The following is a 22,710-nucleotide window of genomic DNA, read 5'->3' as shown; positions in this document are numbered from 1 at the left end:
CTCTATACCTCCGAGCCCTTTGCCATTCTAACTGGGGCGTAAAACAAGGTTGTGTACCACCCACACTCTTCTCCATTTTCCAAGCAGATATGAAACTGTTAATCAAAGAGTGTCTGCCACAGGGCATTGTCATTCAATATCAGACTGACGGAAACCTCTTTATCCTCTCTTGCATCTGTGCCAAAACGTAGCATCAGCTACAATCACCAATCTCCAGGAGACAGATGACCGTGATGTGCTTAAAGGACGATCTATAAACAGCTGTTAACTGCCTCTCTGATGCTCACAAAAGCTGAGGGCTAATCCTGAACATCACAAAAAAATTATTCATCAGCCTGCTCCCAGTCAACCATCATATCCAGCAAGGGAGATATACATTGCCCGAGAGGAAATGAAAAATATAGAACACTTTGCCTACCTTGGCAGTCACCTCTCACAGTGAGCAAACACGGTTGTTGAGATTCAGCACAGAATCTGCTGTGCCAGCTTGGTCGTTGGCAGACTATCTCTCTGGTGTTCAACAACCACGACATCATAACACACGCTAGATTTCGATTTAAAGCTTTCGTGACTGCAGGGATTCATCTTCTTGGTTCTTTCGGTAAAGTCACGCAGAATGGAAATAATAAAATAATAAAAATAAAACATAATAAAATAATTCTCACGACGTTTCGGCCACAACGCAAGCAGCCGTCCTCAGGTGAAGAAAAGGTCTGTTGAGAAGACAGAGTCTGAATGACACACTCCAGGCTTGGAGGGACTATTTAAGCCGGGATGGAGGGGCGCCTTGACAAAAGAATTTGCATATCAAGAGGAAATTAGCATATTTATGGGAAATGCAGATATGCGATTATTACTACTTAAGCTGTACTAAGTACTAATCGCATATCTGCATTTCCCATAAATATGCTAAATTCCTCTTGATATGCAAATTCTTTTGTCAAGGCGCCCCTCCATCCCAGCTTAAATAGTCCCTCCAAGCCTGAAGTGTGTCATTCAGACTCTGTTTTCTCGACAGACCTGTTCTTCACCTGAGGACGGCTGCTTGCGTTGTGGCCGAAACGTCGTGAGAATTATTTTATTATGTATAATTTTTATTATTTTATTATTTCCATTCTGCGTGACTATACCGAAAGAACCAAGAAGACACACGCTAGATGTTTAGTTTACAATGTGTTGGTGATTGCAACTCTTCTCTATAGCTGTGAGATGTGGGTGACTTAAGGAAAACACCTGAAAAACCTAAAACGCCAGCACCGGCAATAATTCGGAAGATTCTCAACACCAATTGGAAGGATCGTTGCTGCAATAGGATCGGTGTCCTCACGGAGGCCAAAATCGTCAGTGTTGAAGCCTCGATTACCCTAGCACCAGTTGAGTGCAGTGGGGACTGTGTGCGTATGCTTCATCAAAATACTGGCTGTATGCCCAAATCAGAGTAGAAAGGAAGCGGGGAGGCCAAAACAAATGATACCCTCAAGACAAACATCAAGAGATGTGGCACCGGCACCACACACAGTAGGCCAAGACGGGGCAATGTGGCAATTACTTTTGAGGGAAATCGCCTTGCCCTGGTCGCAAAAACAGCCAGGAAATAAAGAACAGAAAACTGTCCTGTGGCAAACGAGGCCCAACTCTGCCTATCCCACACCACCTACAATGTTTGTCAACGAGTTTTCTTTTCAAGGATTGAACTCTTCTGTCACCCAAGGACACATGTAAAATAAAACCTGCGAAAGAGACCATCATTGACCTGAAGGATCGCCAAATAAGAGATGAGATAGGACCATCGTGAAAAAGAGTAAGGCTTCATGGATAAAGGGAATATTATAATTAATTGGCCTGAACTGGCTCAGCGTTGGTGTTCGAGATATAGGGTGGGTGAGTTGGGGGGGTGGGATTTATTTAATCAACTTCCTGCTGGAGCAAAATAAATGATAATCACCTTGAGTGACAGATGCATACTGGGATGCTCACACTCATAGAATTGTATTTAAGATAATATTGTTATAATTATCTTTAACAAAAAAAGTTTAATTAGAAATTTGTAATGCTTTGCTGCCACTGTTATCTGTTGCCCGAGTCGCTCTTGAAACAGCGGAACATTGTTGGTGACCCACACCTCTAAGGTGTATCATTATAGTCTCATCAATAACACCATGTGGATTAAGGTCTTCCTCCTGGTCGCCGAACCTCTAAGTATTTTACCCAACAATCACAGCAATGTCCCACTTCACCTTTAAAATGATTTAACCCACACTGCTCAAACAAAATAAATGACCAATATGACAACAGCAACCACAAACCCACCCCCCCCCCTGGACAAAAGTAAAACCTCTCAGCGGTGCAGCCTTCACTTGTCTGCATCCTCGAGCGCCTGCACAAGCCAGTCCCGCGTGCGCTCGTCCCCCGAGTCCGACGCGTCGCTCTCATTGGACAGCAGCCGGGAGTAGCTGAGGCCCTTCGGCCTGGGCGCTCGCGCCTGCGCCAGTCCAAACACTGTGGCCCATATGGCTAGCAGCGCTGCGCAGCCCTGGAATGTCCGCTCCACGCCCACCTCCTGCACCAGCGCGCCGCCAGCCGCGGCGCCGGCTCCCGCACCCAGCCCCACCGCCAGCGCCCGCGCCACAGATCGCGCGGTCCGCTCACTGACGCCCGGCACACATTCGAGTCCCACGCGCCGCAGCACGGCGTGCCATGCCAGCGGCGCCCCCAGACCCGATGCCGCGTATACTAGCGCCAGCGCCCACGGCGTGCGCAGGAGCGAGTACGCGAGTGCCTGCGCAGCGAACACTGTTACGCCCAGCGCGGCCGTGACGCCGGCATTCAAGTCGATGGGGCAGAGCTGGCAGCGGCGCACAAGGGCGCCGCCGCGACGCAGCCAGGCCAGCAGCAGCTCACCAGCGGCGGCCGCCGACACCGCCCCTCCCATGAGCATCTCCGAACCGCCGAGCTCGCGCATGCGGCAGAAGATGAAGCAGTCGACGACGGCGCCGGTGGCGGCCAGCACAAACAGTGTGGGCGCGCACAGCAGCGTGCCGGCGTCGGGGCCACACGCCGTGCGTCGCAGGGCGCGCCGCAGCGAGGCCGTGGGGCCGGTGGGGGCCACGGCGCCATGCACCGGGTAAGCGAGCGCCGCGAGCAGGGCGACCGCGAGCAGCGCGGACGACGTGTAGAAGTGTGGCAGCATCGAATCCACATGCTGGGACAGGGCGCAGGCGCCCAGCGCTGCTACCGACGCACCCAGCAGGCTCCACAGCTCGTGCTGCCCGTACCTGTATAGGCGGCACCAGGACAGAGGCGTGGGGCATGTTACCACAGCAGCACCGGAATCAACTCCCCTTGTTCATTAAGCAGCCCCCATCATTAACCTTCTTCCGTTCCTCTCTTAAAGCCTCACCTCTTCTCTATTGCTCATTCTCTTCCTCTTACCCTCCCCACCTCCACTCCTTTCCATCCCTCCCTTACACTTTCATGAACCCTAAGTATTCTCTATCACTCATTTCTCAATCCTTGTACGCCCCTGCCATCTTCATCATTCTATTGTCACCGTATTGTAAGCTATGTCAAGTGCCTTGAGTGAAGAATCTCTCTTCTTGGTTCTTTCGGTAAAGTCACGTAGAAGGAAAATAATAAAATAATAAAAATAAAACATAATAAAATAATTCTCACGACGTTTCGGCTACAACGCAAGCAGCCGTCCTCAGGTGAAGAATGAAGAAGAGCGCCTTGACAAAAGAATTTGCATATCAAGAGGAATTTAGCATATTTATGGGAAATTCGTAGGAGGTGGGCGGGGGGGTTTCAAAATCATATTATGCCCATGCATTATGCAGGATTAGCAGCATCAAAGGGAGGGGGTAGGGGGTAGCATTAACAAAGGGAGGGAATGTTAATAGTATGTAGAAGCAACGAAACATGTCAATGGGAGAGCGGTGTCAGGAGACCCGCAGCGGAGCAAATAATCCATTCCCTGTGGAGAACACAAGATACACAGTCAATGCCAGTGAGTGGACTGCGGTCTGAAAGTCACCGTAAACGTGAACAACAATCAGTTAAAATCCGAAATGGTTTATTACGTCCTTCCATTGATTGCTGAGCCAGAATCCATCTTCTCGGTTGAAATTCTCGGTTGGTCTGAAATCCGTTTTAGCTAAAGGAGTAAACTTTGCAGTCACACCTAGACACATACCAGTTAATGATATCATTGCCCGAGTAGATGTGGCTCTCAAGGGCCTGAGACACATCGCTGCAGATGTAGCAAGATCTGAAATCGCTACAACCCTCAAAAACGCTAAGATGCCAGTTAGTAACATCAGCAAAGATGAGCGTTTTGAATTAGCTCTATTAAAAAAGAGGGATGACATTGTCATCCTCTCAGCCGACAAAGGCAATGCCACTGTCATCATGGACAAAACAGAATACAACAACAAAATTCAAGAACTACTCAACGATGGCAGCTATACAAAAATAAAAAGAGACCCCACCAACAGCCTCGTCATTAAAACCAACAAAATCATTTCTGATTCAACCGCATTAATTGATCAAACCAAACAGTTCTCGTTGAAACCCTCTGCAGCCAGGCCACCAAGATTATATGGCTTGCCAAAGATACATAAAGAAGATACACCTCTTCGTCCCATTGTCTCGACTATCAACTCCCCCACCTACAAACTGGCTCGTTTTTTGTCTGAAATCCTGCAGCCTTTCACTGGAAAAACCACCTCTGCAGTACTAAACTCTACTGACCTGGTATCGACAATCAAGGGAATGTACCTGTCCCCAGACGACCTGCTTGTTAGTTTTGATGTGGTTTCCTTATTCACCAAAGTTCCTGTACCTGACACCATCGCAATCATTGAAGACTTGGTTCATCAAGGATTGAATACTGGTGTACCCCCCCTGGTGAGACACTGCTTAACCAATACATACTTCACCTGGAATGGAACTTTCTACAAACATACTGAGGGCAAATTTCGATTTAAAGCTTTCGTGACTGCAGGGATTCATCTTCTTGGTTCTTACGGTAAAGTCACGTAGAAGGAAAATAATAAAATAATAAAAATAAAACATAATAAAATAACTCTCACGACGTTTTGGCTACAACGCAAGCAGCCGTCCTCAGGTGAAGAATGAAGAAGAGTGCCTTGACAAAAAAATTTGCATATCAAGAGGAATTTAGCATATTTATGGCAAATGCGTAGGAGGTGGGCTGGGGGGTTTCAAAGTCATATTATGCCCATGCATTATGCAGGATTAGCAGCATCAAAGGGAGGGGGTAGGGGGTAGCATTAACAAAGGGAGGGAATGTTAATAGTATGTAGAAGCAATGAAACATGTCAATGGGAGAGCGGTGTCAGGAGACCCGCAGCGGAGCAAATAATCCATTCCCTGTGGAGAACACAAGATACACAGTCAATGCCAGTGAGTGGACTGCGGTCTGAAAGTCACCGTAAACGTGAACAACAATCAGTTAAAATCCGAAACGGTTTATTACGTCCTTCCAATGATTGCTGAGCCAGAATCCATCTTCTCGGTTGAAATTCTCGGTTGGTCTGAAATCCGTTTTAGCTAAAGGAGTAAACTTTGCAGTCACACCTAGACACATACCAGTTAATGATATCATTGCCCGAGTAGATGTGGCTCTCAAGGGCCTGAGTCGCATCGCTGCAGATGTAGCAAGATCTGAAATCGCTACAACCCTCAAAAACGCTAAGATGCCAGCTAGTAACATCAGCAAAGATGAGCGTTTTGAATTAGCTCTATTAAAAAAGAGGGATGACATTGTCATCCTCTCAGCCGACAAAGGCAATGCCACTGTCATCATGGACAAAACAGAATACAACAACAAAATTCAAGAACTACTCAACGATGGCAGCTATACAAAAATAACAAGTAAACCCGTAAAAACAAAGTTTTTCACTATAAATCCTTTATATGCGTGGCGGCTAGAGTCTTCTCGTCCTCTGGCTTGAGATGGCTGCCACCTATGGGTCAGATGATTGTCTGCCAGTATTAAGCAATTGGTAATTAAATATTTAATTTGTTTTCCCTAAACAGTGTAAAATTTGGATTTTTTTCACGAAAATTAATTGTCACACACAACGAGTCTGTGTGGAAAATGTCAGCTCGATTGGATCACGGGAAGTGGGTTAAAAAACGAGCGAAAGATTTGCACGGTCCTAAGCAAGCAAGCGAACTTAATATAAAGGATTTAAAAATATATTCGCCTGTGGAGGACGCGGGGATCGATCCCGCGACCTTTGGCATGGGAAGCGAGGGCGCTGCCAACTGCGCTACTCCGCCACGGCCTGTGGAGGGGTTACGCTCTGGGCTCCTACACTGTGACGTTCAGCCAAAGCCATGAATGAGTTCTATTTGAATAAATGTAAAATACATTTTTTTGCCTAAAAAGTGTAACATTTTTGAAAAAAAATTTCACGAACATTAATTGTCTCGCACAACGAGTCTGTGTGCAAAATGTCAGCTCGATTGGATCACGGGAAGTGGGTTAAAAAAACGACCGAAAGATTTGCACGGTCGTAAGCAAGCAAGCAAGCACGCAAGCACGCAAGCAAGCAAGCAAGCGAACTTAATATAAAGGATTTAAAAAGAGACCCCACCAACAGCCTCGTCATTAAAACCAACAAAATTATTTCTGATTCAACCGCATTAATTGATCAAACCAAACAGTTCTCGTTGAAACCCTCTGCAGCCAGGCCACCAAGATTATATGGCTTGCCAAAGATACATAAAGAAGATACACCTCTTCGTCCCATTGTCTCGACTATCAACTCCCCCACCTACAAACTGGCTCGTTTTTTGTCTGAAATCCTGCGGCCTTTCACTGGAAAAACCACCTCTGCAGTACTAAACTCTACTGACCTGGTATCGACAATCAAGGGAATTTACCTGTCCCCAGACGACCTGCTTGTCAGTTTTGATGTGGTTTCCTTATTCACCAAAGTTCCTGTACCTGACACCATCGCAATCATTGAAGACTTGGTTCATCAAGGATTGAATACTGGGGTGCCCCCCCTGGTGAGACACTGCTTAACCAATACATATTCACCTGGAATGGAACTTTCTACAAACAAACTGAGGGCAAATTTCGATTTAAAGCTTTCGTGACTGCAGGGATTCATCTTCTTGGTTCTTTCGGTAAAGTCACGTAGAAGGAAAATAATAAAATAATAAAAATAAAACATAATAAAATAATTCTCACGACGTTTCGGCCACAACTTCAGGTGGAGAACAGGTCTGTCGAGAAGGCAGAGTCTGAATGGCACGCCCCAGGCTTGGAGCGACTATTTATGCTGGGATGGAGGGGCGAAGAGCGTCATGACAAAATAATTTGCATATCAAGAGGAATTTAGCATATTTATGGGAAATGCAGATATGCGATTAGTAAACTGAGGGCACCCCAATGGGCTCCCCCCTATTTCCGGTTGTAGGCAACGTTTTCATGGAGAAATTTGAGACTGACGTCATTCAGGCTGCCACTCTACGCCCGACCTTATGGAAGAGGCACGTAGATGACACTTTTGTCATCTGGCCACATGGCCGGCCTGCTCTAGACCAATTCCTCGAACACCATGGAAGTCGAAAAAGATGGCAAGCTACCCTTTTTGGATGTCCTAATTAAAAGGAGACCTGATGGTTCAATGAGCCATTCTGTCTACAGGAAAGCCACCCATATGGATGCTTACCTAAAACCGAATTCCCAGCACCATCCATCCCAGAAGAACTCCCTTATCAAGACTCTATACCATAAAGCCCAATGCATCTCCGACCAGGAACACATTGCCAGTGAACTCAAGCACGTACACCAAGCTCTCAAGGCTAATGGTTACTCTGACTACACAATCCGCAAAGCCATCACTCCAACCATCAAGAAGGGTCCTGTTGAGGAGCCTTTCAAAACCATCACCTTACCCTACATTGCTGGGGTCACAAAAAAGATCTCCAAAATCCTGATTAAACACAAGATCCAGGTCCGATTCAACACAATACATAAAATCCGTGATCTGGTCCCGTCTGTAAAAGACGTGGTTCCAGACATACAGTACCCTGGCGTCTACAAACTAAGTTGCCTCTGTGGTAGCAGATACATTGGAGAAACCAAATGACATGTCTCGGACCGCATCCGTGAACAGCAGACCTGAAACACGGTAGGACAAACACTTCAGCCGTGGCAGATCACTGTTACAATTCAGTGGGCTCACATGACATTGACTTCTCCAAGACAGAGGTTCTCTGCAAGCCATCTGGCTACTATGAGAGATTCGTTCATGAGGCGATCCACATATACAAACACAGAGACAATTTCAACCGAGAAAATAGATTCTGGCTCAGCAATCATTGGAAGGACGTAATAAACCATTTCGGATCTTAACTGATTGTTGTTCACGTTTACGGTGACTTTCAGACCGCAGTCCACTCACTGGCATTGACTGTGTATCTTGTGTTCTCCACAGGGAATGGATTATTTGCTCCGCTGCGGGTCTCCTTTCTCCGCTCTCCCATTGACATGTTTCGTTGTTTCTACGTACTATTAACATTCCCTCCCTTTGTTAATGCTACCCCCTACCTCTTCCCTTTGATGCTGCTAATCCTGCATAATGCATGGGCATAATATGACTTTGAAACCCCCCCACCCACCTCCTACGCATTTCCCATAAATATGCTAAATTCCTTTTGATATGCAAATTCTTTTGTCAAGGCGCTCTTCTTCCACCTCCAACCCAGCTTAAATATACACTCCAAGCTTGGTGGTGTTTCATTCTTCACCTGAGGACAGCTGCTGGCGTTGTGGCCGAAACGTCGTGAGAATTATTTATTATGTTTTATTGTTATTATTTTAATTATTTAGTATGTTTTATTTTTATTATTTTATTATTTTCCTTCTACGTGACTTTACCGAAAGAACCAAGAAGATGAATCCCTGCAGTCACGAAAGCTTTAAATTGAAATGAAGAATCTCTATAAATATAAGTGAGATTAGATTTATGAGTCCGCATTATCCTGACGAGACTCCACGTGTTTGGTGATCGTGCATGCCTGTCATCCCGCCTTTTCAAGACATCGGGTTGGTGGATTGTGTTGATTTGTAAAATACACTCAATCCTGTGGGGAGTGAGCAAGTGGGTTCATGAACCAATCTATATGAACCCACTATGTATAAAGACTCATTAACATAGTTGACCAAAAATCCCAATGTAATACCACAGAGGCTTTGGCAATTGTAGGCAGCAGTTTTGGCTGTCTTCCCAAAGTGCACATTACAAATTCTACAGCCTTTTTGAGATCCAATTTGCATGATGTGAAATAAATTAAATGAAAAATGATTTAGATTGATATGGTACCTTTAAACTATGGATCTCAGAACGCCAGGAACTCCCCTTAAAATGTATCTGGATAAATAAATGACATTACAGTACGGCCTGTTCTCCTATAACGCAACATGTTTTCATAACGTGAATTGGATATAACGAGATGCTGAATGCATTATGGAACACATTTTTTATAATGCAGATGCGAATTAGATATAACGCTGTTGAGTGACTAGAACAACATCGCCAGAATAGGAATAAGCAGTTTCTACGGCTGCCTTGATGTAGCATCACATAAGGTGGATGGTGCCCATGCATCTCAGTCTTTGTTCAGCCTGCATACGCATCTCATGTGTTATCACGAACTGTGCTTTACCCTATATTACGTATTATTTATTATAACGCAATTTTTCTATCATACGGTGTTCTTCAGGAAGCAACTACCGCGTGATAGGAGAACACACTGTATTATATAGGCCTGACAATGGGAACCTGCAAAGAAATAAATAAGATCACGGACTAAGAAAGACACATTCCAAACAAAAAGCAGCTGGTCTGACTTAATTCACCTGAGTGGTGGCCCAGGTTGTCTAGCAGCATTGGAAATTTCCAGTGTACGAGACTTTCTGTGACATTGCCCTGCCAGGAAGCCCACAACATCAAACCCAAGTTGGAAAAAATCCCAGGGAGTGTAGACCTCCCGTTACTCCAAAACCTACTCGACCCTCCACAAACTTGCCCGAGATCCCCGAAACCAATTTGAATTCTAGCGAGACAATTGGGTGAAGCGGAGGTCAACTGAAGACCGTTGGGTGAACGCCGCGGAGTTCTGCCGAGGTTGCTAATAAAAGCCTCACCGAGAACCCTACCGCTGCTCCGCACCGCTTCGTTCGGCCAAGAAAACTGTGGTGGTGGATCCACCAACTGGTTGAAAACAGCGACCACTCGCATCACAGAACCTCTTCCATAAATGGGAAATAAAAGATGACCCACAGTGAGTGACTGAGGCCAACCGAACCAAACGATGAATTGTATCGCTATCAGTTGCATTCTACGCCCACTCTCCAGTGGACTAGATAGTATGAGTCGCGTTTCTCCCCAAGCTATCACATGGCTCACATACTTAAACCTGGATGTGTGATTTATACGTACTTAACATCTGCTAAAAGGGACATGCCCTTGCACCCCTATTTGGTGCCTAAGTGGATATCAGGGACGCCTCCACCAGGCTCCCTTCACTGCCACTCAGATGCAGCGAGGTGTCAGTGCAACCTCAATAGAAACCCACTGCCTCAATACAAATCCACTGCCTCCACCTGCACCCAGTGTCAATACAAACCCACTGCCTCAAACTGTACCCACAGCATAAATACAACTCAGTCTCAACAGGGAACCACAGCATCAACAACAATCGCAAATCCGTAGTGATGCTACAGTGGAAACCCTGTTAATTCTGGAGTGGCTGAAACCTTCATTTAACCCATGAACTGAGCTATACGGGCTCACCATGTCAACGCTTCTGTTAAGAGTTCCCTCGAGCCACGTGGCCGTCCTGACCCAGCACCGGTGGCCTCTAGTGCCCAAGCGTTCAATTGGAATCTCGGGAAGCCAGGACACAGTCTCACCTGTCCGTGGCATCCACCTGGTCCAGGTACTCGTAGAGGGAGTCATCGGCCAGCGAGTGCAGCGGTGATGAGAGCGCCGCCCCAACGGTGGACACAGCGAGCACCAGGGCGAACACGCGCCACGCGGACAGCGCGACGGCTGGGCGTAGCGTGGCCACTGCAGGCCTCGCCACTGGTGGCATAGCCGGTGGCGGCAAGACCGACGCGAGCTCGCCTGGGACAAGGTCGTTCGAAGATATCGCACGCTCCGCTCGGCTGCCGTTCTCGTCTCCGACTGGACAAAAAAAATAAAACACAAACGGCATGGGAGCTGCCATGGCGCCATGATTCGCACACTGGAAATGCAATACGGATATTTCCAGTTAGATTCCATCTTCTGGTGCGGCAGTTGAAACTTTAGAGCAAATACCTCGAATCCCCGTAACATGGTTAAATTTCCATCTTTAATTCTCTCAAGACCCACATTCCAATCTCACAATACTTTACACTGCTTCTGAACACGCAAAAGTTTACTTGAACAAAGTTAAAATATGAAAACATTCCAACCTGGAAGAAATGTTTCATTTTTGATCGCCACCATGACTGTCGTCCCCTCTTTGTCCTTTCCGCCATCGTCAACCGAGCTCTTTAACTTCGTTGGCGGTGCCTCCTCCTCAGACTCCCCCCACCTCGTCGACGACACGTGACTGCCGGCGTTGGGCAGCAGAGTGGTAGAACCGGTGTTGGAGCTCAACGTCGAGCTCCAGTTTGCCTTTGGCTTCTCGTCTACCCCAGGTAACGCTGCTGACCCAGTCGGGTTTGTTGGAAGATGGTTCAGCCGAGCTTCAACCATGGCAGAAGTTGGCAGGATGGTGTCAGGAGGAGCTGGCCTGGCGTTTAAAGGAACAGTGCTGGGGCTCACAAAACCACTGGTGACACCGTCAGAAGGCAAACGGGTTTCTTTGCCTCCAAAAAATGACCAGCTAGCACTGGAAGGTGATGAGCTGACGTTGAAATATGACGAGTTTGCGTTAACAGATGGCGTGGTAGCATTGAAAGGTTGTGAGGTAGTGCCAAACGATGTTACAGCAGGGCCGGTGCTTACTCTGTGCGTGCTGCCTATAATCGCCTTGCCAAATGCTGCTCGTGTCATGCCGGGGTCTGTGGTGCCGTCGCCAAACGAGCTCCTGTTTGCGAGCTCCACGGTGGTGTTGCCGCCGCGGAAGAGCGACCACGGTTGTGCCGACGGCACCGCGGTGAGGCCGAGGGTAGCCGTGGCGCTGCATGCGAGCGCCAGCAGCATGGTCAGGCGGCGCCGGCGGCTGCGCTTGGCACAGCGCGACAGCATGGGGCCGCACACGATGTGCGCCAGCGTGCGCGAGGACGCCACCAGCCCCAGGTGCAGGGGTGCGAGGCCCAGCACGCTCAGGTAGACGGGCAGGAAGGGCAGCAGAGAAGCACCGGCCGCCCCCAGCAGTAGGAAGAAGAGGCCCGAGGCGACAACAGCCCGGTCCACATCCCACTGCTGCGTGTCGACGGGGCCGTCCGTGTAGATGCGCAGCCATGACCGCTTCTTCATGATGGCCCCTGAGCTGACGAGATCAAGTAACACAGGAGCGGCTGTCATAATCATTGCAACTAAGTACATTTGGTGTGCACTCCGTTCTAATGTGCAGGGCTATCCCAAAGGCATTACGTTTCATAGACAGCTGTAGTCTGCTGTAGGGAGTGGATGGGTATAGTCTGCCAGTAGGAAGTTATGTTGCTTTGTGTAATTCCAATTGAGTAATATATGGCTAATTCAATATGGACTGTGATTTTGGCACATGATGGCCTACTCAAATGTCATCCATTGTGAAGCAGAGGATGCATATTTATGGCTAACATATTTATGGTTAATCGACCCGCAGTAATGATCAGGGCCAGAGTCAAATCACGAACCTCTAGAACAAGCGGTGAACGCGCGGCCACTGGGCCATGTCATCAACCCAAATAACAAGGATGAAGTGCCATGACAAGATGTAAGGATGAGGTGTGCAGCAAGTGCAGTTTAGAACCTGTGTGGATTTATATGAAACCTGTGTGGATTTATATGAAACCTGTGGACCCGTACTTACTCTCCCCTCTTACCTTACCTACTCGATTCACTTCCACCTCCTCCCTCCTCTCCAGCAACTAAGGCCTTCTGTGGAAAGCACTGCTTGGCAAATGCTCATTTCGAGGTTGCTCCTTCTCTTCTGCTGCCCTCCCATCAATCTCTGGGATTATCTTCTCTGAGCCTGCTGTACTCCTGGCCCTATTCCCTAATAGTTGTTGATACGTTATTTAATCCTTACCTGCTATCACTACAGTAGTACATTTTGACTATAGCAGTATATATGGACTCTATAGCACAAAGTACTCACCGAACAGAGTAGCGTGGTGAGGCCTAGTCCCGTGCAGAGCCCCTAGCCTCGCCAAGATTGCCCAGCCGGCTGAGGTGGCACCTTGGCAGGCTGGGCCGCTATTCCCCCCCCCACCATTCCCCCGCCTGCGCTACAATAATACTATCTAAGCGCTATAGTATTAGTATCTACCGACCCTATAGTAGTAAGTGCACACTTTGGGGTGGGGGGAGGGGGAGAAGAGGACATGACCCTTTGATTAATTTACCTCAGCGTTGTGTGTATTCTTTTAAGTATTTTGAACGCGAATAAGAAATCCCCACCCCCTCCACCGATGACAGGTGTGCGTTGTTAGGGGCAACCCCCAGGCTGGTTTCGAGGTGCAAGGAAATAATTAAATAATGAGATATCTCTCTTCATTGTTAATTTAACTACTTTAAATTTGACGGATGGGAAAACGGAATAGCGCTGGCTCACCACGGGGCTTACGGCGTGATGAGCCAAATCCTTCACAAGTTGCGTGCACACAGACACAGAGACAGACAGACGGACAGACAGACAAAAAATGACGTTTATAGGTAAGATAAGAAGTTGAATGTAGTGAATGTAGTGTATATAATATTTGATACTGAAATCAAGCATAGCTACTTTTTTTGTCAAGCACATGGTGCCGATCGCCGGACTGGTTACAGCCTTTAGAAGGGGTTTGGCAGATCGGTCCGGGACCGCCGGATGTTGGGAGCCGGATAATCGATGATTAACTGTAGCTCTTTTTCAGAAACAACGAGGCCACAAATGATAGCTCAACTAAGTTTCTTATCACGTGGAAATTTATAGCAGCCAAATACTCTAAATGTTTCTAAATGTGGAGGGGAAAACCGGAGTACACGGAGAAAAATCCACGCGTCCATGGGGAGAACATGAGGACTCCAAACATACAGGCATCAGGGTGGGGGATCGAACCTACGACCTCCTGTATACCAGGTGAGGCAGTTAACATCTCGCCACAATGACCTTCAAGCTACAAAAAGTTGCAGGAACGACCTGAAGCGTTTCAGCTGCTGTGCTATAAACTTACGCATTCTCACTGATCCACTCAGTGGCAAAGAACTGCGCTCCCGCCTGTTCTGGGAGCTCATACACAAAACTGCTGGATGCGCAAGAACGCATTGCACAACACGACCGGACACGGAAACGGACACCAATCTCCGGCTGCCTGTTCTGACCAACATTCTGCCACCACATATCTGCAGAGACGTGCAAACGGCATGAGAGTTTACACGATGTCTTGCCAACGACCACTAACCCATCATCAACCAAGACCTCAACAATGTTCCTTGCCGCGACTCAATTCCCAATCTCTCTTCTAGGATCGCGTCGCAGCTGCTGCTGTCACCATCCTAGAATATCAACGTAGATCTGGAAGCATGCCAGTAAAGAGAGTGGAACAACGAGGCCGTCCAGAATAAACACCTCCCTCACGCCGGACCCAAAGATCATACAGTACCACCTGGCTTTGACATTCCTCGAAGATACTGATGTAACAATCGATTGCATAATTACATCGACAGGCTGATGTGTAACATTTCCCGCAGGAATGCAACCGTGGCCATGCAACACAAACTGTGTATCATATAGAAAACCCTAAGACCCACTAAGTGTGTGACCATGCAACAACCCAAACCATTAACTATATCACGAATTACTTTAATCTGTGCTCATTCAATGGAGGAACAGCGAAACTATACGAACTCTGTCCTGAAGCCCTCTCGTGGCGAGCACTGGCAATTCAACTCCGGAACCCATATCGCTACCATCATATGCAAGCAGAGAATCCCGTGTGCAGAGTGGAGAGTTAGGGGAGAGTGGAGAGTTAGGGGAGAGTGAAGGGAGAGGCTTGTAGACTCTACGCTGCAGGGGTCGGGTTCCCGTCGCCCGGCTCGGCCCGCAGGTCTTGTTGCGCCCTGCGTGTACTGTAGTGGCGTGCACTGTAGTTGGCGTGCACTGTAGTGGCGTGCACTGTAGTTGGCGTGTACTGTAGTGGCGCGTACTGTAGTTGGCGCGTACTGTAGTGGCGCGTACTGTAGTTGGCGTGTACTGTAGTGGCGTGTACTGTAGTGGCGTGCACTGTAGTGGCGTGCACTGTAGTGGCGTGTACTGTAGTGGCGTGTACTGTAGTTGGCGTGTACTGTAGTGGCGCGTACTGTAGTTGGCGCGTACTGTAGTTGGCGCGTACTGTAGTGGCGTGCACTGTAGTGGCGCGTACTGTATTTGGCGCGTACTGTAGTTGGCGCGTACTGTAGTGGCGCGTACTGTAGTGGCGCGTACTGTAGTGGCGCGTACTGTAGTGGAGCGTACTGTAGTGGCGCGTACTGTAGTTGGCGCGTACTGTAGTGGCGCGTACTGTAGTTGGCGTGTACCGCAGTACAGTAGTTTGAGTGTACGATACTTTAGTTTGCGTTCACTGCAGCGTGTGTACTGTAGTACTGTTGCCTGCGTTCACTGTAGTTTGCGTATACATTATTGCACATGTGTGTGCTTTAGACTGCGTGTACTGTCGTACTATACGTGCATGGTAGTTGGCGTGTAGGTACTACTGTCATGTGTGTACTGTGGTCTGTATATTGTGTACTGTAGTCTGATTGTACTGTAGCGAGTACTGTACTGGAATTTATTTGTTACACGGATTAACTTTTCCCAGTTCCCTGGCTCTTTTACAAGGGAGATTCGTGAACACAGCAACGAATCAAATCGACCAATATTGCAGAGAACAGTGTCCATAGCGAATATTGCACACCTGAGTGTGTATGTTGTAGTACTGTTGCGTGTGTACTGTAATATACGGTAGTGTTTACGGTAGTGTTTACTGCAGTGTATAGTAGTACTGCAGTGCGTGTACTGTAGTGAGTTGTAGTACTGTAGTGTGTGTGTTGCAAGACTGTAGTGTGTGTACTGTCGGTATTACTCACAGATAACCTCGAGATCACCTCCCGCGCCACGGAGACTCCGAGTCACTGCACGCCAACGCTTCCTGGTGGCGTCACTTCCGGATCGCCACGTGGCGCCAAACTCGAAACGTCAGACATACTCCTGGATGCTGCGGCTCACACGGGCAGGAGGGCACTGGCGCGCCTCCTGATTACAGACCTAAAGAACCTGTGCTGAAACTTCTAAATGTTATGGCAGGGGGTGAGTCAATTCATACAACACCCACGGTTGACTTCCTCGCAAAGTGGTGCCGATTTTACCGACCCCCGGAGGGAGGGAATGATGGGTCCGAGTCGACCCCTGAACCCAGGGTAGGAACCTACCAGTGACGTGCAGTGAGGTCAATGGTTGGGGAGGCACTGGCTCGTTTTAGAGCCAGATTTACAAACATATGAACCCGATAGAGGTAGCTTAAATTTACCATTCAATTGGCAGGTTGCACAATGACTATTGGTTAGGCGGCCGTATGTTTCATATTTCATATCAGCATTCTTTACAACACACGAATACAGACAGGTAAGTTACGTATTCGATTCACGTTTTATAGGCGAATGCAGTTCCACTATTCATACTCATTCAACACAAATGAAAATATATATTGCATGGTCTTACCTTTACTTGTAAATTAAGTACATTCGCCTATCCTTCTGGACAAATATGTCAGTGACTTTGTTGAAGTCCTTTATTCTCTTTTAGTGTTAAAAGTCTCTCCGTCTCAGTAGAGATGATTGCTAGGGATGAAAGTCGTCCTTGGTCAGTCCGATTCCGACTGTATGTTTTGAGTCGTTTCAAAGCAGAGAGCGACCTTTCAACGGACGCTGTTGTAGCTGGGATAGTGAGCACCACCAGCTGGAGTAACTTTGTCGCCTCGGGAACCGTCTGCGTCAGATCATTCTGGGCCAATAAGCTGAGGAGCTGTGCATTCGTTCCTCACCATTTGTGAACTATACAATCCGATAAGGTCAGCCTTTAGTCTAACAAAGTCAAAGTACCTTGCATATTTTGATAGGCTCTGCAGTCTGGTGTCATCGAAATGTGACATTTCATAAAATTTCGTGCAATCAACTAAACCAAGGAAAGTTATCTCACCGATATGATTAAACCTAGCTTTCATTTGAACACTGATATTGTCCAGAATGTTATAAAACATTATTTTCCTCTCGTCTCTGGCTGTTTACTTCGCATTGTCTGTCAGGCCAAGTGTGACGAATTTCTGCTCGAATCGATCATTGTGTCGCAGAATCCAATGTCCATTACTTTATTCTGCAGCACACGAAAGAGTGCATCGGTTTCATTGAAAATGCTCTGATATGCCATTATGAAGAAGCAGGTTGATGCTTTTGACAGCCAGAGATCATATCCGGCACTCTTCGTTTTTTTGGTAAAGTCACGTAGGTAAAAAATTAAATAAAAATTTATAAAAATAAATAATAATAAATCACGACGTTTCGTAGGCAACGAAACGTCGTGAGGGAGGCGTTCTTGGGATTTGATGTCAGTGATGACAGACAAGCACCGGCTATTGCTGATTATGTTTTGGGAGTGTTGGGGAAATACAATTGCGTTGAAAAGCTGGTAGCTTAGACTTATGATGGAGCCTCTGTGATGGCATCAGATCTTAATGGGGTGCAGGCCAAGATTAAAGAAAAGGTACCTGAAGTCACGTTTACCCATTGTTATGCACACAAATTGAACCTGGTGCTCTCGCATTCAGCAAAATGTATGCCTGAGTGTAAAAGTTTTTTTACAGGGAGGAACAATGTTCCACACTGCCCACCAGGGATTATTTAGCTGTCTGTTTGTCTGTCTGTCGTGCATAAATAAATATATAATACACACAGCTCTTTGATTGGTGGAGACCTACTGCCGGGTACGGAAAGGGGAGGTGCCTAAGGGAGGAGGATCAGGGGAGGGGCCTAAGGAAGGGGAGGGAGTCAGGTAAACAGCTCCTTGATTGGTGGAGACCTACTGCCGGGTACGGAGAGGGGAGGTGCCTAAGGGAGGAGGGTCAGGGGAGGGGCCTAAGGAAGGGGGGAGTCAGGAGAGGGGCCTGAGGGGGGGGGGGGTTCAGGGGAGGGGCCTGAGGGGGGGGGGTCAGCGGAGGGGGCTGAGGGAGGGGGGGTCAGGGGAGGGGCCTAAGGGTAGGGGGGTCAGGGGAGGAGCCTAAGGGAAAGGGGGTCAGGGGAGGGGCCTAAGGGGGGAGGGGGGGGCGATAGTTAAGGGGGCTGTCTGCCTGGCTACCTAAAGTCAAGTTATCTTTTATACATACAGGTAGGAACAACAGGTTCCACACTGCCCACCAGGGATTATTTGTCTGTCTGTCGTGCACGAATGCGCTGTCCAACCAAGTTCCTACCTGCCCACTCCGAAGGAACGTGTTTCACTCGTAGCTTGGCTCTCCAACACACCGGTGTGCTGTACCAGTGACGAATTGGCATGTTCTGTTCCGTTTACGTGACAACCCTGACGAGTTGGCTGTGTCGGGTGGTGGCGGGTTTTAACGACACATTTATATATTTACGTGATTTAACCCAAATAAAACCTCTCATGGATAACCTACGTGTTCTCTAATCCACGTAGTAACTAACCTACGTGTTCTCTAACCCACGTGTTAACTACCCGTTCTCGAATCCACGTGTTCTCTAATCCACACGTTAACCAGCGTGTTCTCTTATCCACGTGTTCCTGTTGGGAGATTTTGAGCTGGCGCGGCCCAGACGCTGGGATGGGCACATACCTTTATCCTCTGGATAAATTATTTGAATGTACAATGCTGAGGTTGAGCTTGGTTAGTACTTCAATGACGGGTTTCTTAAGATCAGGTGTTGTAAGGTTGACTACGAGGTTGCCAGGAGATGGAAGTACATAAATTGATTATTGAATCTGTCTGTGAAGGGGTTTCTTATTGTAATTTTTTCCCTACACGAAGCCAACCTCTCATTATTGGCCAACTATCCAAATGTAGCAGGACCCCCTGATAAAGTATTGTGACTCAATGAGACTTCCCAAAGTAAAATGCATTACAGTACCTCAAAGTGCATTACACATTATGAAAATATCACCTAATGGTAGCAAAGATGACCATGAGCTATTATCAACCCACTGCTGGATGAATGCCTCAAGCTGCTGCCACCTTTCACGATCCGACGATGTAACAATGGGTGTACTCTCCAATGTGTTCCATTTCTTAGCATGCCACTCCAGTTATTATTCACGACCAGATGCCATTATCCCATCTCACGACGTGTTGTCGAAGCCCACTTTTCTTAAGTTTGGATGAAGTAATTTAACCTGCGTACATGCATGCTTATTTATGCAATTTTCAGTTCTATATTTTGATCATTACCGTGCATCTGAATCAAGTCATAGTAGCCAATACGCAACGATTTGGACAACGGTACATTGGTGTTAACTTTCATGATCAAGTTCAGTGTTCCATTAAAAACAATTTGACATCATTTGGAGATAAGGGGCCATCCATAAATGACGTTACGCGATTTTGGACGCTTTTTGACCCCCCCCCCATCACAAAAAGTCAGACCCCCCCCCTCAAATAGGACGTAACAAAGCTCTGCCCCCCCTCCCCCAAATAAAACATGCTTCAAATCGCTTTAAACTATATTCTTAGGTTTTTCGGTAAAGTCACGTAGGTAAAAAATTTAAATTAATAAAAGTAAAATAAAAATCACGACGTTTCGGAGGCAACACAAGCTTCCGTCTTCAGGTGGAACCGTCACAGCACGATAGCTGTATCAAGTAAATGAGAGATTACAAGAGATACCACGGAGTGGTATCTCTTGTAATGGTTGAGGGGGGGGGGATGGGCCAGGAACGGCCCACTTTTTATTATGGTAAGGTGCGGCTTGAGACTACAGCTAGACTACATAACATATGACTGAGCCTTTATTATGGTGAGGTGCGGCTTGAGACTACGGCTAGCATACGTAACAAAATGCTGCAAATGAGACCGAGCCTCTGCCATGTAGATGGTAAAAGCACAAAAGCAGGTCAGGAAGAAACAGCCTCCTGCTATGTTGTTTGGTGGGTAAAACTTATAGCAGGAAACCAGTGTGTGAAACAAGTCTTCTTCTTCTTCCTAGCGTTGTTCCCGCTGTGGCGCAGGGTCCGCTTTTCGGCATTGTCTTCTCCATTTGGCTCGGTCCAGGGCATCTTCAGGGGATGCGTTGACCGTCTTCATGTCTTCCTTTATTCGGTCCATCCATCGCTTCTTCGGACGTCCGCGTGGACGGCGGCCCTCTGGCTCAATACGCACGGCAGTCTTGGCCACTGATGACTCTTCACTTCGCATCACATGGCCGTACCACCGAAGCCTTGCCTCAAGCATCTGTGTGAAACAAGTAAACCCGTAAAAAAAAGTTTTTCACTCTAAATCCTTTATATGCGTGGCGGCTAGAGTTCTCTCGTCCTCTGGCTTGAGATGGCTGCAATCTATGGGTCAGATGATGGTCTGCCAGTATTAAGCAATTGGTAATTAAATATTTAATTAGTTTTCCCTAAACAGTGTAAAATTTTGGAAAAAAAATTTCACGAAAATTAATTGTCACACACAACGAGTCTGTGTGGAAAATGTCAGCTCGATTGGATCACGGGAAGTGGATTAAAAAACGACCGAAAGATTTGCACGGTCCTAAGCAAGCAAGCAAGCACGCGAACTTAATATAAAGGATTTAAAAAGAAGCTAAACCTGGTAAAACAAAACTGGCTGTCTATCAGTAACCTGTACAGTAACTCAAGAATAGTTGTCTGTCAAATAAGATGGTCCAAATAAGTGTAGTTAAATCTTTTTTGCATGGTTAATCACATCTTTCCAATGATTACTCAGTTTGTAACCATCATCACGGTTGAAATTATGCCTTTGTTTGTATATTTGTATGGCTTCGTGCTCTGCAAACCTTCTGGCTACCATCAAAGGTTTGTTTAAATACACTTATTTTGACCATCTTATTTGACAGACTATTCTTGAGTTACTGTACAGGTTACTGATAGACAGCCAGTTTTGTTTTACCAGGTTTAGCTTCTTTTTTCACACACTGGTTTCGTGCTATAAGTTTTACCCACCAAACAACATAGCAGGAGGCTGTTTCTTCCTGACCTGCTTTTGTGCTTTTACCATCTACATGGCAGAGGCTCGGTCTCATTCGCAGCATTTTGTTATGTAGGCTAGCCGTAGTCTCAAGCCGCACCTCGCCATAATAAAGGCTCAGTCATTTGTTATGTAGTCTAGCCGTAGTCTCAAGCCGCACCTTACCATAATAATAAAAAGTGGGCCGTTCCTGGCCCATCCCCCTCCCCCCTCAACCATTATATATACGGAGTGGTATCTCTTGTAATCTCTCATTTACTTGATACAGCTAGCGTGCTGTGACGGTTCCACCTGAAGACGGAAGCTTGTGTTGTCTCCGAAACGTGATTTTTAAAATTTTACTTTTATTAATTTTTTACCTACGTGACTTTACCGAAAAACCTAAGAATATGAATCCTTGCAGTCACGAAAGCTTCAAATCTCGCTTTAAACTATTGTCATTGTAGTGCGAATTTTGTGGCCTGCACTCTGTTGTAGGAGAAAACATTTATTAAAAAGTCTATTTAATTAAGTAGAACGTTGTCTATATTTATTTAAAATTGCGCATTTTGATGTGACGTCACATTTCTCACCCCCCCCCTAGGTGCGTGACGTCATTTATGGACTGCCCCTAATTTAGGACGGCGTTATGTTTCATATTTTAAGCTCGCTAGTCAACGTAAATTACATTAAAACAAATTCAGGGCCTATGGTAAAACACGCTTGGTTAAGATGATCTAGTAAAAATGAAATGTGAATTTGTATTTAATTTTACTTTACTGACTTTACCGAAAAAACCTAAGAGTATAAGCGCTGTATTTAAAAATACAGGATGTGGTGTCTGAGCGCGTTACTTTTATGTGTGTAGTGCTTCAATAAAGACACACTACGCGAGTTGAGGCGAGTCTTTATTTAACTTCCCTTACGGGACGGGTTCTATAATTGTTGTAAACGTAACTACCCCTATGTAACACTGTGTAACACTATGTAACCCCCTTACACACGAGGCGATTCAAGATCCCAGCCCGACGACGTGACCCGACCCACCGAGTCACCCACAATGAAGACCCCCCTTTTACTGGAGCACGCTGCCCTTTTATCCCCCTAGCGGGGTCTTCCCCCCGCCCTCTGGCTACGCCCTCATTCTGTCCCTTGATTACCTTCAGGACATGATTTACTGGCATTAAATATGTAACAAATAGAAATTATGCGATAAGCAATATTGTTTACATGTTAGCTTCTCCCCTACAGACCCACTGTGATTGGCAACTTTATCTGTTACTCAAATCACGTCTGCTGCATCCACGAGCCTTGCACAG

The 22,710-nt window shown here is 46.8% G+C and overlaps 2 protein-coding genes across 5 annotated transcripts in view; one reads left to right on the top strand and one right to left on the bottom strand.

The window, feature by feature from the left end:
• MPV17L (MPV17 mitochondrial inner membrane protein like) overlaps positions 1–22,292 on the top strand; it is a 32,909-nt gene extending 10,617 nt beyond the window's left edge. Inside the window, exons 4-5 of one of the 2 annotated variants that reach the window (XR_009755370.1) lie at positions 16,292–16,509; positions 21,996–22,292. Coding sequence is in view for 1 of the 2 variants with exons in the window: in XM_061554827.1 (XP_061410811.1) it covers positions 16,292–16,459 (168 nt within the window). In the remaining variant the exon portion in view is untranslated. Of the gene's footprint in view, positions 1–16,291; positions 18,184–21,995 lie in introns of those variants that run through there. The other variant, XM_061554827.1, reaches the window with a different exon arrangement.
• On the bottom strand, positions 1,114–17,707 carry LOC133344708 (major facilitator superfamily domain-containing protein 6-like). Of its 3 annotated transcripts, none has more exons than XM_061554788.1 (4): positions 16,290–17,707; positions 11,504–12,528; positions 10,958–11,231; positions 1,114–3,275 (listed from the first exon to the last, which is right to left on the bottom strand). In XM_061554788.1, the coding sequence occupies exons 2-4, from the start codon at positions 12,513–12,515 to the stop codon at positions 2,354–2,356; spliced, it is 2,208 nt and encodes a 735-aa protein (XP_061410772.1). In that variant the 5' UTR covers positions 12,516–12,528; positions 16,290–17,707; the 3' UTR covers positions 1,114–2,353. The 3 variants fall into 3 exon arrangements, with proteins under 3 accessions (XP_061410772.1, XP_061410782.1, XP_061410791.1); XM_061554798.1 differs by having other exon boundaries at positions 11,504–12,523; positions 16,290–16,371; XM_061554807.1 differs by lacking the exon at positions 16,290–17,707 and adding an exon at positions 13,798–13,815.
• Positions 22,293–22,710: the final 418 nt, after the last annotated feature.

The sequence above is a fragment of the Lethenteron reissneri genome, chromosome 3 (genome assembly GCF_015708825.2).
Source record: "Lethenteron reissneri isolate LAM-NWPU_2019-01 chromosome 3, ASM1570882v1, whole genome shotgun sequence".
NCBI lineage: Eukaryota > Metazoa > Chordata > Hyperoartia > Petromyzontiformes > Petromyzontidae > Lethenteron > Lethenteron reissneri.
Note: the sequence above shows the minus strand (reverse complement) of the source record. Positions and strands in the feature narration are given on the sequence as shown.

Excerpts from the sequence above, each read along its gene's own strand:
- LOC133344708 (XM_061554788.1), bottom strand. The coding sequence starts at position 12,515 with ATGAAGAAGCGGTCATGGCTGCGCATCTACACGGACGGCCCCGTCGAC. Across the intron at positions 11,232-11,503 it reads AAATGAAACATTTCTTCCAG|TCGGAGACGAGAACGGCAGC; the intron begins GTTGGAATGTTT and ends TTTTTTGTCCAG. Across the intron at positions 3,276-10,957 it reads CAGGTGGATGCCACGGACAG|GTACGGGCAGCACGAGCTGT; the intron begins GTGAGACTGTGT and ends CCGCCTATACAG.